Source organism: Mustela nigripes, chromosome X, assembly GCF_022355385.1.
Source record: "Mustela nigripes isolate SB6536 chromosome X, MUSNIG.SB6536, whole genome shotgun sequence".
In the NCBI taxonomy this organism is placed as follows: domain Eukaryota; kingdom Metazoa; phylum Chordata; class Mammalia; order Carnivora; family Mustelidae; genus Mustela; species Mustela nigripes.
The window spans coordinates 98070001-98084770 of NC_081575.1; the positions used below are offsets into that span (position 1 = coordinate 98070001).

A 14770-nucleotide genomic window follows, 5' to 3' on the forward strand; every position below is an offset into this window, starting at 1 on the left:
CTGCAGGCAGCATTGACGAACCCCAGTGCTGACCAAGGAGGATTCTGTTTCAGAACTGCTGGAGGCTGAGGCCTTTGGAGTTAACCCTACCTTTGAGCTAGTGCTGCCTGTCCCCAAGGCAGCCCAGGGCAACACAGAGCACTCAGGGTACCCTCTCCCCCTATTCAAGCACTACTGCCCAAATGCCCCGACCCCTGAGAAGCCAGCCTGCCTGAGGAGCTCTTCTGGCCTTTTGTTGGGGGGAAAAAATGACCTTGAAACACCTTGATTTCCAATAAATATAAAATCCTGTATTTTGTCATTTTTACTAAATATTTAGTGTGCACAAGGTACTGTTGGTTTTTGTTCTCAAGATTTACAGTGATAATACCTAGAGGACAATAAAAAGTTAAAAACCATTAGTTCAGGTGCTCATAGTGGTAATAAATGCACAGCTTTTCGGACATTTAGGAGGGGGAAAAAGCTGTGGTGATTTAGGTCACTGGAGGAAAGTTGACATGAATGTGGGGTGGATTTTGCATTGTCGTATGAGAGATTTGAAAAAGCTATTACATATGGTAGAACACAGCATTCGTGTAGGTGCCCAGAACTTTTGCTCATTTTGGGGGTAATGTTTAAGATAAAGTAATTAAGAAATTTAAAAATTTGGTAAAAATATGGTAAAGTGTGTGTGTGTATGTGTGTGTGTGTATACACAGTATAAAGTGTATATGAATATATACAACATAAACAGGGTGTGTTAACTCTCCTGTGGTTATAAAATGAGGTTCAGTCAGGAGACTTGTATCTCTCTGGTCCCTCTGATCTAAGGCATTATTTGCCCCCAAATGATAAAGTTAACACTGTAGTATTAGGGTTACTGGGATGAAGATATGGCAACCCCCCCCCACTTTATCTACAGGGAATACGTTTGAAGACACCCAGTGGGTCCCCTAAACTGCAGATAGTACCAAAGCCTATATATACTATGGGTTTTTTTTTCCCCTGAAGATTTTATATATTTATTTGACATAGACAGTGAGAGAGGGAACACAAGCAGGGGGGAGGTGGAGAGGGAGAAGCAGGCTTCCCGCTGAGCAGGGAGCTAGCTCTACAGGAGGCTTGGTCCCACCACGGCTCGGATCATGATCTGAGCTGAAGGCAGTCTCTTAATGACTGAGCCACCCAGCTGCCCCTACTGTGGTTTTTTTTTCCTGTATGTATATAGATACCTGTGATAAAGTTTGTATATTAGGGACAGAAAACGATTAATAATAATAAAATAGAACATTTATGACTGTATACCATAATGAAATTATGTGAATGTGGTGTCTCTCTTAAAATAGCTTATTTTTTTGTACTCACCCTTCTTATGAGATGATAAAATGCCTACGCGATGCACAGTGCGATGATGAATGGCGTAGGCACTGTGACGTAGTGTTAGGCCAGTCTTGACCTTCTGCTGATACGTTGGCAGGTGGGTCATCTGCTGCTGGACTGCAGTTGAGCATGGGCAACTGAAGTTGTAGGAGGCAAAACGACATGTAAGAGGGGACTCTTATAGTTTCTGAGTCATGGTAAGAGAATGCTCATTTGTCAAAATAAGGCAGTAAGGCCACTGGTCCTTATATAAATTGCTCTTCATGGAACAGAAATGGGTTATATTATAGTCAGCATTTAAAAAAAGGCATTTATTCTTTTGGCCATGCAGTTTAAAGTTTCGTACATGCTTGCGGGGCCTGCACTTCATCCTTTCTTCTATAAATAGCTGAGGCCTCGGGATGTTACGTCACAACCACGTGTGCTGCAAAGCCTTAAGAAAACAAATGGTTATGTATTTCCCTCTTCGGACTGCCTTTGCCATATCCCATAGGCTTTGGACTGATGTATTTTCGTTCTCATTGGTTTTTCATTGGTTTCCATGAATTGTTGTTCTTTGGTTGACCCAGACATTCTTGGGCAGGATGGTCTTTAGCTTCCAAGTGTATGAATTTCTTCCAGACTTTTTCTTGTGGTTGAGTTCCAGTTTCAAAGCATTGTGGTCTGAGAATATGCAGGGAATAATCCTAATCCTTTGTTACTGGTTGAGCCCTGATTTTGTGACCCAAATGCCCATGGAGAAAGTTCCATGTGCTCTTGAGAAGAGTGAGTATTCTGGTGTTTTAGGGTGGAATGTGCTGTATATATCTATGAGGTCCATCTGGTCCAGTGTGTCATTCAAAGCCCTTGTTTCTTTGTTGATCTTCTGCTTAGATGATCTGTCTATTGCTGAGAGTGAAGTCTTTATATACAATGGAATCTTACTCAGCATCAGAAAGGATGAATATACCCAGGTTTTGTATCAACATGGACAGGACTAGAGGAGATTATGCTGAGTGAAATAAGTCAAGCAGAGAAAGTCAATTATATGGTTTCACTTATTTGTGGAACATAAGGAATAGTGTGGAGGACATTAGGAGAAGGAAGGGAAAAAGGAAGAGAGGGAAATTGGAGGGGGAGACAAACCATGAGAGACTATGGACTCTGGGAAACAAACTGGGGGTTTCGGAGGGGAGGGGGCAAGGGGATGGGTGAGCCTGGTGGTGGGTATTAAGGAGGGCACGGATTGCATGGACCACTGGGTGTTAAACACAGAAAGTGCATCATGGAACACTGCATCAAAAACTAATGATATACTATGGTGAATAACATAACAGTAATACAAAAAAATAAATTTCCTGAATGAATGACGATCTAATCTGGCTCAGGAAAAAAAAAAAGTTATTTAAAAGTAAAACCTGCTTATTATACTTTAAAAAAAAACAGTGGGTTATTTTTTAATTTTTCTTTGTTGCTGCTCTCTCCTTGGGATAATGTAGAATTTAATTACTGTAGAAAATATTTGTGACCTAAAAGAAAGGAAGATGGTTCAGCTTGTGATGCTACTTGGGAAAGAGCCACCTGCCCTCAAAGTGCGGTCTAGCATTCTGTGTGCTATTACTTAAAAGCTCCAGAAATCTGAGTTTTTGTCAGGTTTCCATACTGAGTTAGGAAAACTCAGCAAAAAGATTAAAAAAAAAGATAATTAACTCCTCATTTTGTCACATTTCTAGACTACTGAAAAGAAGGTGCTTTTAGAGCCGAAGATGTGAATAAGACTTCTGTGCTGGAGATTCTAGATCATCTTGAGGTAATTTTTTAAAAATTAGATCAATTGTTTTGTACAGATTTAATTTTATAGAAAAATTGAGAGGATGATACAGAGTTCTCATATGTCCAGCACTCAATTTTTTTTATTATTAATAGATGACCTTGACATGGTATATTTGTTACAGTTAATTAATCAATATTGAAACACTTTTATTAACTAAAGTCCATAGTTCACTCACTTTTCCTTACTTTTTAACTAATGTACTTTTTCTCTTTCAGGATCCCATTGGGATAATGTTTAGTTGTCATGTCTTCTTAGGCTCCTCTTGCTGTGACAATTTCTTGGATTTTCATTGGTTTGATGACATTGTCAGCTGTGAGGAGAACTGATCAGGTATTTTGTAGAATGTCCCTCAACTGGGATTTGTCCCATGTTTTTTCATTGTTAGACTTGTGTTCTGTGTTTTGGGGAGGAAGACCAGAGAGGTAAAGTGCCATTCCTGTAGTCTTGTCACATCATGTCAAGAGTACGTACTGTCAACATGATTTATCACTGTTAATGTTGGTTTGGTCACCTGGCTGAGGTTTATGTCCACTTTCTCCCTTCTCCACTCAAGTGTTAGTTTTTTAAAAATCTTCTTTTGTAGTGTGTTGTTTTGGAATAAAGGCACTGTGTAGTTGCCACTTAAGTAGTGGGAAGTTATACTCCAGCTCCTTTAGGGTGTTCTACATAAATTATTGGGAATTCTTCTGCATGAAAGATTGTTTATTCTCCCCCATTTCCTTATTTACTTAGTCATTTCTTTGTATTATTATGGGTTCATGGATAATTATTTTATACTTTGGGTCATAATCCATTACTGCTTTATTGTGTTACTTAAATTTTTCTAGCCTTGGCCATTGATGAGCTCTTTTGGTTAGCCCGTGTGTTACTTTAGCATGCCTCCATTGTTGTGGGGTGGGATTCCTTTTGAGCACTTCCGTACTTTTGAGCATTGTAAGATATTCCAGACTTGTCCTGTGTATTCCTTGTTTTAGTTCTAGAATCAGCCATTTCTTCTCCACAAAGCCCTGGTTCCTTTTATTAGAGAGTGCTAATGGTATTAGAAATCAAGATCTGAGTGCTAGGTAGGGTCATTGCTACTTTGGGGTGGTGGTATTTCTAGGCTCTGTTAGCTGAAATCCCAGGTATACACTATCTGAGTATTTATGCATGTCTATAAATGTTCCTCTGTATCTTATTTTATATACCTATATCAATATTAAGCTAAACATGAGTTTTTACTTATGTCTCCAATGTAATCCATTAAGGCATGGATCATTCTAGCCTCCTCCGTTTGTTTATCTGTATGTAACCTCTCCCAATAGTGAAAAACCTGCCTGTCACTGTTCACCATCCATGTACTTAATTGTTCACTCCTACTTCCATGGGAAACACTTTATCAGCTACAGTACAGTGCTTATGTATATTTCCTTTTGCCTTTACTTTAGTCTTACAGATGCCACTCATTTCCAAAGTTATGTAGGTCAACAACTCCCCCCCCCCCCCCCGCCTCAACCCTCTGGGATGACATTGTGTCATACGTTTGTAATACAGTTAGATTACATCGTATGGTGTCTATTCCTTCCTGGGATCCCCTGACTTACTAAATGGTCTTAAATTTGCATACTTTAAGGTTCATTCTTGGGGCGCTGGGGTGGCTCAGTTGATTAAGCGTCTGACTCTTGATTTCGGTTCAGGTCATGATCTCAGGGTGGTGAAATTGAGCCCTGCATCAGACTCCGGGCTGGGTGTGGAGCCTTCTTAAGATTCTCTCTCTCCCTCTCCCTTGCTCCTCCCTTCCTCATAAAGAAAAAGGGTTCACTCTTTGTGTTAAAAGTTCTATGGGTTTTGACAAGTACATGATGTCACGTATTTACTATTAGAGTATTATACAGAATAATATCACCACCCTTAAAATTGCCGATGCTCCATCTGTGAACCTGCCCCACAAACCCCTGGCAACCACATCTTTTTGTTGTCTCTCTAATTTTGCTTTTTCCAGAATGTTCTTGAGATATTTTTAGAGTCACTTTATAAAGGAAACCTTTGATTTTTCTAACCTAGATACTATTTTTTCCTGCCACCAACTCAGTATTCCTAAATGAACAAAATACTTCTAATAAGAATCAATACTTTCCCATTTCTTTTTTCGTATGCCACTCTGTAAGGTTGTTTTGCTTTATTTTTTAATATCCTATTTCTTTGGAGCACATGGGTGGTTCATTCAATGGAGGATGTGGCTCCTGATCTTGGGGTCATGAGTTTGAGCCCCCTGTTGGGCATAGAGCTGAATTAAAAACTAATAATTGGGCCACTTGGGTGGCTCAGTTGGTTGGACATCCGGCTCTTGATTTCGGCTCGGGTTGTGATCTCCTAGTTCATGGGATCGAGCCCCAGATCAGGCTCCCCGCTGGGCTAGGAGTCTGCTTCAGGATTCTCTCTGTCTGCCCCTCCCCCTGCTGGCTTGAGCTCCTACCCTCCCCCCTTTCTTTCTCTCCAATAAATAATTAAAAAAAATAAGTAAAAAACCCAAATAATAATATCCTGGTTTTTTTTGTTACCATACTCAGAATGGGAGATGATCCCAAGTACCTTTATTTTTATTTTTTGTTGGGGAGGTCAGTGGGGGGCGGCAGGAGTGGCACATATGATGGGTTCTGTAGAGGTGGCAGTGTGCAAGCAGATACTCACTTGGGAGTTTGAGAATGGGTGCTCATTTTAAATTTAAACTGAATATGGGGGTACCTAGGTGGGTCAGTCGGTTAAGTGTCTGCCTTAAGGCTCAGGTTGTGATCCTGGACTCCTGGGTTTGAGCCCCTCATTGGGCTCTCTGCTCAGCAGGGAGCCTGCTTCTCTCTCTGCCCCTCTCCTCTGCTCATGGTCTTTCTCTCTTTTTCTCTGAAGTAAATGAATAAAATCTTTTTAAGATTTTGTGTATTTATTTGACAGAGAGAGACACAGTGAGAGAGGGAATACAAGCAGAGGGAGAAGGAGAAGAGAGAGGGAGAAGCAGGCTTTGTGCTGAGCAGGGAGCCAGATGTGGGGCTCCATCCCAGGACACGGGGATCATGACCTGAGCCAAAGGCAGACACTTAATGACTGAGCCATGCAGGAATCCCAAATGAATAAAATCTAAAAAAAAAAAAAGTGAATATGCTTCTATTTGTTTCTGGGGGACTGTATTTATGATGAAAATGCTTTTTGAGTCTTTTAAAAAATTTTTTTAAAAATTTTTTATTTTTATTTATTTGACAGAGAGAGATCACAAGTAGGCAGAGAGGCAGGCAGAGAGAGAGGAGGAAGCAGGCTCCCTGCTGAGCAGAGAGCCCCATGTGGGGCTCAATCCCAGGACCCTGAGATGATGACCTGAGCCGAAGGCAGAGGCTTAACCCACTGAGCCACCCAGGCGCCCTGCTTTTTGAGTCTTTTAATATAAGTATTATATTGATCTGTAGTGTATCTCCAGAATCCTGTGGGATGATTATCTTAGAAATCATTTGGAAGGCTCATTTAGGGGAAATAACAAGTATTGAATTCTTATCCCTTCCTTGTTATTTAGTTGCACCTTTACATATATGCATGAAAAGTCTTGAAATTAGAACCCTTACCTGTACCACTAATAAAAGGTCATTTGTTATGCTCCACTACTGCCCACTTCTTATTGTTGTTTACCTCAAAGAATTTACTATCCAGTACAAAAACCCCTTCTGTTTTATAATCAGGTTTTGATTGAAACTGTCTTTAAGAGTTTTTGACATCATCAGAGCCTTACCATGTAGCCAGATAAGTTTGTTTCCTAGATTTGCTGCTTGTTGACTGTGTGACTACAGGGAACTTATTTACCCTCTCTGAGCCTCACATTTCCTCATTGGTAAAATGTGGATGATATTATTGCCTCTCCTGTGGGATAAGGGGGATTAAATGAGACAAAGCACTTAGCCTGGTGTCTGGTACATACATATGGCTCAGTAAATTTCATTGAAAACCAAAACTTCCAAAGCAACAAGAAAATGGGTGAAAATTCCAAAGGTTTACATGAGTATACATGTTTCTGTTCAACAGTTATTGGCTAGGCCAGACTAATCAGAAAAATGAATGATTCCTTTACTTAAAAGTCCTCTCAAGACAAGTCTTACTTTTCTTCAAATCTCAGCAGTTTTCACCTCACCAAACTTAAGGTGCTAGTCGTGGCTGTCAGCCTGAGATGCTCTTGACTTTCTAGAGGCCTCCTGGGGGTGCCTTTAGTGTTTTACAGAAGGGGCCAGGATCCTAACCGCCTTGTGATACATGGGCCAAGCATGCATGATGAAGAATTATTGTACGCAAAATTACTGTATCCATAGCCTGTTGTGGAGACACACTAGACCCGACTGATACAGTACTGGCTTTAAACCTTTGATGGAACATAGTGCAGGTGGCGCAGACCCCTCAGTAGGCCAGTGAGTGAAGTGACCTCAGGCCTCTGTGTCTGTGATGCCCTAGGAAGTGTGGAAAGTAGGCAAGTTGGAAAGTATGTGGCCCTTTGAAAGGGTGCAGCCATGCCTCAGTTTTAACCAGTTGCCTGCTGTTGCTCTAGCTTCTTATTTTTTTCAGAGAAAAATTGGGTATCCAGATTGTTATGTAAAATTTCTCTATTTTAAAGCGTGGCTCAGGGCACCTGGCTGGCTCAGTCAGTGGAACATGCAACTCTTGATCTTCGGGTTGTGTGAGTTTGAGCCTCAGTTTGGTTGTAGAGATGACTTAAAGAAGTAAAGAATCTTCCCCCCAAAAATGTGGCTCAGCTTTTTTCTTTAACATTATTGAGGTCAAAGCAAACAGATCAGGGGGCTGGATTTGGCCTACAGACCATTGGTTTGTAATCTCTGCTATAATTATTTTAGGAAGTGAACTAAAATGTTATAGAAGTGAACACTGAGGTCTATAACTGCACTACCCTGCATATTTGCTGATCTCTGAGAAGGCTGTGGAAAGAAAGCACCAGGTGTGAGCTCATTTTCTAGAGTATGGAAAATGGCAGCATCACAACAGAGCTTTGGGGGAAATTTGTCTGTTTGGGAGGAGGAATTCTATGGGGAGAAATCCTGGTAGCTGCTTTTTGAGCCCACTGCACCTCGTGGTGCTGGCTCTTCTGAGTGGGAGTGAGGGCAGCTGCACCACCAGAAGAAGCCTCAGTGTGATTCCACTGCTAAGCCTAGCGTCTGGGCCCCCCCACTCTCCATCCTGCCCTCAGAGATTGGAATTTGCCCGCAAAGCTGACAGACAACAAAGTTCCACCCCGTAGAACGTCTTGGTTTATGTGGCTTTAGAACCCTACACAGCTCCACAGTCCACAGCTGTGGCCATCTGTGCTTTAATGGGGTTGTTTCAAGGGTGTCCCAGGAGTTAGGCCACAGCCTCACCTAGCCAGTATAGTTCAGATACTGCTTGAGTTCTCTGGTTGGTTTCAGATTGTCACTCATCACTTAAGAATTGTCTAAAAAGAAGCAGCCCGTTAAAATGTAAAGGAACAAAGTTTGTGTCTCTTTTGCATAGTTGTTGCATACATTGATAATATCTGGACAAGACTAGATACTGTGTTTTGATGTGTATCATATCAAAATCTATAATGTAGGATACTATAGGACAGTGTTTCATTTTGGTTGTATTCGGTGGGATTGAATGCAGAAATGTACTGTAATACATGTTTTAAAATGTTGCTTTTTAGGGAAACAGGCTCATCTTACTGGCTAGAATAGTTTGTAAACTCTCTGTTGTTTTAACCTCTCATCAGAGAGGAAATTGCTTTTTTTAAGGAAGAATTTTAACATTCTTTTAATCAGCAGGAAATTATTGAGAGTGTTATAGGTTGTGAAATACTTAATAGTTATCCATGTCAGTTTGTGCTTATGTGAATGACCATTGTATAGGGCCGAATGCTAACCACTGTTCAGATTACGGACATAATCCCTTAAAGAGAAATTTTCATATTTGCTGTAACAAGTAGGCCTACTATTAATCATTTTTCCGGGGATGCCTGGGTAACTCAGTCGGTTAAGTGTTTGTCTTCTGCTCATGATCCCAAAATCCTGGGATCCTGGGATCAAGATCCTGGGATCGAGCCCTGCATCGGGCTCCTTGGTCACTTGGTCGGTGGGGAGACTGCTTCTCCCTCTCACTCTGACTGCTGCTCCCCCTGCTTGTGCTGTATCTCTCCGTCAAATAAATAAATAAAATAAAGTTAAAAAATTCATCTTTTCAGATGGTTGCCATTTTTGTGGGTATATAAATTGTTGGCTTTGATTATAAAGATGCTTTTTAATATTTTTTTCCAAAGATAAGTATTTATAATTCTTAAGAAAAGGATATTTTTTCCCCTTTTAGCTCTGCCTTGTTTGTATCCTAAAACAGCTTGTTTATACAAGGATTCTTTGCTCCCCTCTTAGCCCTTCGCCTCCCACACCCGTAACCCCTCTTTTTGGATGATAAAGTGATGGGGGTTTCTTGTCTTTTTTTCCCCAAAGAAAGGTGCTCCTCCTCACCTTCTGGCAATGTCCTTGTTACCTACCAGTGACGTAGTGGAAAGAGCACAGCCTTTGGAGAAGGCAGACTTGGATTTGAGTCATGATTCTGCCATATGCCCATTCTTTAGGTTGTTTTCTTACCTGTAAACTAGAGATCATCACAGCTACCTTTGAGGACACAATTGTTCAGTAAATGGTATATGATAGCAGTAGTGGTGAAATTAATGGTAATTTTGGTGTTGGTGGCACCTGAGGTTTTAAAAAGGTAGACAGAGCTGGCAGAGAGCTAGCAGCTTCCAAGACCTCAGAACCGGACAGAACCCAAGCTCTTGCTTGACACCTAATCCGTCTTTGTTTTTGTTTACCCTTGTTGCCTTTTCTTTTTTTGTAAAAAGGCAATTATATTATCCTTCTATTTTAAAGACTTGAAATTAGGATTGAGAAATGAATAAAACAGTTCTTTGGAGCCACTAGGGAAGCTTGAGTTAAGCTTTTGGGTGCTTCAGAAGCTCTTTGTGAACAAGTTAAATAGCTATCAAGTGTTCTGAATGTGGTTAGCCCCTCAAGTGTGAAGTATCATTTTCTGGTGGGAAGGTTGTCATCATTTCTGTAAATACAAACAGATTTGATGACTAAGGTAATTTTTACCATTAAATTCAGTGAATTACATTTTTTTTTCTATTTTACCTAACAAATACTCATTTAATATCTAGTCTGTGCCAGGCCCTGTGCTTAATCAATTGAATACCCTCCAAGGAGATATTGAATTATAGAATCTAAGAGTTGTAGGGCTTAGCCTTTTAATTGAATGAAAGTCCTAAAGCCTTAGAGCTGCGCTGTCCAGTAAGGTAGCCACTGCTAACTGTAGGTGGCTGCTAACTACTTGAAATGTGGCTAGTCTGAATTGTCATGTGCTGTTAGTATAAAATGCACAATGGATTTCAAAGGTCTAGTTGGAGAGAAATATGTAAAATAGCTCATCATTGATTTTTATATTGATCATATATTTTAAAAATACTATTTTTGATCAGATTAAATAAAATGTATTAAAATTTCACCTTTGCTTTTTCCTTCATGTGGCTTCTAGGACATTTAAAAGAACTTGCAGTGTATTTTTATTAGTGCTGTCTTTGACCTTCAGTGACTTGGCAGTGTTACTCATCTAGTTAGGACTCCTAACTCTAGTTAGGCTGTGCAAATTATATATCATCTTCCTGTGAAGATGGCAGATAATGTTTGTTTTGATGAAAATGGTGGGTAATTCAAACACATTTAAAGATTTTATTTATTTGAGAGAGAGCGCGTGCAGGCTGGAGGGAGAGGGAGAGAGAATTCAAAGCAGACTACTCACTGAGCACAGACGCAGGTCTTGATCTCACGACCACGAAATATGCCTGAGCCGAAACCCAGAGTCAGCTGCTTACCTGACTGAGCTACCCAGGCACCGAACAGGATTGAATTGACCCTAAGGATTAAAGTTAACACTAAGGACTTTGAAATAAGGTACATTTTAAATTAAGCCTGAATTGTTAATCTAGTAGACTATTTTAGCTTTTCAGATTTGGGATATTTTAAGAATGGAAAACTGTAAAAACATACTCACAGATCTAGTAGCTTAAATCAGTTTTCCCTTTTTCCTAAGCATTCACAAGTTGTTTTACATAGGTGATCACCGATCCCCCAGTATTTTACTGGGGGTGTGTTTAGGAGGTAGGAGCCAAGTTTTGTGTATATATTTTATCTTCTTGGGTAGATTGGTTTGGTATAGTGAAAGTGACTTCTTTATTTAACAGACATTTGAGCAAGTGTGGGCTCAGGCTCTGGAAACGCAGTGGTAAGCAAAGCATAGCCTCTGAATAGAACTACAACCTTTTTGGTTTTGTTTTGACTTTTTATTTGGAAATAATTCCAGAAGTACAGAAGTTGTGAGAATAAAAATTATACAAAGAGCACATCCTTTATCCATATTCACCTATTAACATTTTCCTCCATTGGCTTTATTTGTTCCTGCTCTCTGTGCATGTATGTGTGTCTGTATGTTTGTGTACATGCACATATGTACACATACATACTATATATTTTTTCCTGAATCTTTTTAGATTAAGTTGGCATATGCTTTACCCCTAAATATTTCATTGCCTAGTTTCCTAAAACTAAGTTTAGCCTCACATAAAACTGTAGCACGGGTATCAATTCAGTAAATTTAGTAAATTCAATAAATTAAACATAATGGAATACTTTTCATAATCTACCTTCTGTCTCTCATTTTTGTTAATTGATCATTCTTTTATAACATTTTCCCCACTTAGTATAGGACCCAGTCTAGGATCAGTTATTAGATTGGTTGTTATATACTCTGTCTCTTTTAATCTGTGATATTTTTCTTGCCTTTTTCTTTTATAACATTGACATTTTTAAGATGACATGCTCACCTTGTCTCCACCTCTCTCTCTTTTTTTTTTTAAATAGAGCATTTTTTGTTTTGGCTTTGTTTCTTTCCTCACAAGTTTTCGGTTTTGCCTTTCTTTTTTTTTTTTTTTTTAAGATTTTATTTATTTGAGAGAGGGAACACAAGCAGAGGGAGAGGGAGAAGCAGGCTTCTGGCCGAGTAAGGAACCTGACACGGGACTCAATCCCAGGACCCTCGGATCATGACCTGAGCTGAAGCCAGGTGCTTGAGCACCTGAGCCATGCAGGTGTCCCTCAGGTTCTGCATTCCTGACAGGAATACTGTAAAGTAATATGTTTTCTCGGGGTGACCTGCCTGGAGGTGTATGTTGTCCATCTTTCCCTCATTGATGTTAATTTTCATTAGCTAGTCATGTTATCGTTTGATTTATCTACTGTGTAATCCCCCCACTTGCAACTAATAAGCTGTTTTTGGGGGTATACTTGAAGACCATTCATACATACTACTCTTTATCCAAATCTACTCCTAGATTTAGCATCCTTGATGATTTTTTTCTTGAAGCAGTCTGTACTGTGATATCTGCAAAATGATGTTTTCTTAAGGCTTTAGCACTCCTTGAGTGTTTACCGGTTGGATTCTACCGTACATAAAAGTCCTCCCTTCTCCATTTATGTATGTATTTAATACTGATAGCAGCTCGTGGGTTCCTGTTTTCTACAGGCCTGTAATTCATTACTGTCCTTAATTATTTTACTCAAATTGTATTTTACTCAAATTGTCACAGATTTGGCCAGTGGGAGCCGCTTTAAGCTAGCTCCCAGGTCCTTAGCACAAGCTCCCATCATTTTTGAGTACTTCCCCTACTCGGTGGTGTAACACCATGTTCTGGGTAGAGCTACGGTTCATATGAGACCTTTAGGCACCCTAGTGGCTTCATTGTCATGTGTTTGGTGCACCTGTGAGGATAAGCACAACCTGCAGTTACAGCATATGGAGGGTCCTCTAGCATGGTGGGTAGAGGAAAGGCTTGGTGGCAGGATTCAGGGAATGTTGTTGTCAGTGGAAGCCTCCAGAGAAGAAGTGCCATCAGTACCCACGTGTACAGGATCAGTGTGGCTTTGAGAAGCAGTGGGAGGAAGGAAGAAAAGCATCTCAGGCAGATGGATGATCATGGTATCATGCCCTAGGAGGAGGTAGCACAGGACAGCCATGCACGGGATTACAGCCGGCTCTCTTCTGTTGGGGTGCAGAGTGGAGGCGACATGATCAGATCTGCATCTTAGAGCACTAATTCTGTGGCTGTGATGTTGGAGGAAGGCAAGACCAGAGGTGAGAGAGCAGCAGGAACTTGGAGCCGTAACGTTGATGACAGTATTAAAAAATGCCCTTAATAGTAACTAATGCTTTCTGACTTAGTAACGGTTGACATTTAAATTTTACTACAGCCCTACTATTATTTCCATTTTGTAGGTGAAATTTCAAAGGTGTGAGGATTGAGTATATTTCTTAGACACTAACAGATGGCAAAAATGGGGTGGAAACCATGAGCACTTCCTTTCACCCTGTAGTTGGTTGTGCAAGAATGGGAAGTCAGGGATCACACCCTGGTTTCTAGTATTGTTACTGAGTGAATAGTGGTAACATTCATGGAGAGAACAGAGAGCATTTGGGGAAGGGTTGTGGTGAGGATTTCCTTTTTGAACATATTGACAATTATCTTTGGGCATATCCAGATGGTGCTCTGTAGTAGGCAGGTGGCTGTATGTGTCTGGAGTCTTGCAGAGAGCATGATGTTCAAGATACCGATTTGGGAATTCTCAGCCTTTAAATGTTACTGAATGCCTAGTAGTGGATACAATCACTGGTTAAAAGGATGCAGAATGAAAAGAGGAAGCAAATTAGGACAAAAACCAGACGGACGTTAATGGGACAAAAGAGGTGGGAAGAAACCAGGCTAGTATGTTGTCAAAGAGGCTAAAAAAAAGAAGTATCAGTCAATATTGTCAGAGGCTGCAGAGATCAAGGGGGCATAGGGACCAGAAAAATAAATGATCTAGATTTAGCATCAGAGAGATAAGTATTTCAGTGGAGCAGTTATAAGAGCCAGATTAAAACAGACTAAGGAATGAATTGTAGGGAGAAGAGTACAGGGTAGACAGAAAGCCCATATGAGTGCCAAGAATGTTCCCCAACATTTCAGTTTTCCTTCATGTTCATTAGACAGCTTTTATATCGTGGCTGGAGGTCATTAAAGCAGTCACTAATGGCTCTTTTTATCTGTGGTTAGGCCGAATCTCATAGATATGGACTTTGTGACCACTTGGTAGACAGAAAGAGTGTCCATAACCCTTGACAGTCTTAGCTTGGAAGGAAGAGGAGAGCCAGCCAGACACCCAGTTGAAGCCGGCAGTTTGTGTGCAAAATGAAATGCCCTGCCTGTAATCAACATTGAGTTTGAGATTACATGGTGATTGTTTTTCAAGTATCTACTTAATTATAAACCAGCAAAAGTAATACTGGTTTCAGTATTTTCCTTAAACATTTTTTTAAAAGATTTTATTTATTTTATTTGACAGAGAACGAGATCACAAGTAGTCAGAGAGGCAGGCAGAGACAGAGGGGGAAGCAGGCTCCCTGTGGAGCAGAGAGCCCGATGCGGGGCTCGATCCCAGGACCCTGAGATCATGACCTGAGCCGAAGGCAGAGGCT

The 14770-nt window shown here is 40.5% G+C and overlaps 1 protein-coding gene across 5 annotated transcripts in view; it reads left to right on the forward strand.

Annotated features, from left to right (window-relative positions):
- Nucleotides 1–14770, forward strand: part of TAB3 (TGF-beta activated kinase 1 (MAP3K7) binding protein 3) — a 90104-nt gene that overhangs the window by 36533 nt on the left and 38801 nt on the right. For all 5 annotated transcript variants that reach the window (XM_059384765.1, XM_059384764.1, XM_059384768.1 and 2 more), the window contains 2 exons: nucleotides 3072–3148; nucleotides 3388–3502. Coding sequence is in view for 1 of the 5 variants with exons in the window: in XM_059384767.1 (XP_059240750.1) it covers nucleotides 3470–3502 (33 nt within the window). In the remaining 4 variants the exon portion in view is untranslated. The remainder of the gene's footprint in view (nucleotides 1–3071; nucleotides 3149–3387; nucleotides 3503–14770) is intronic.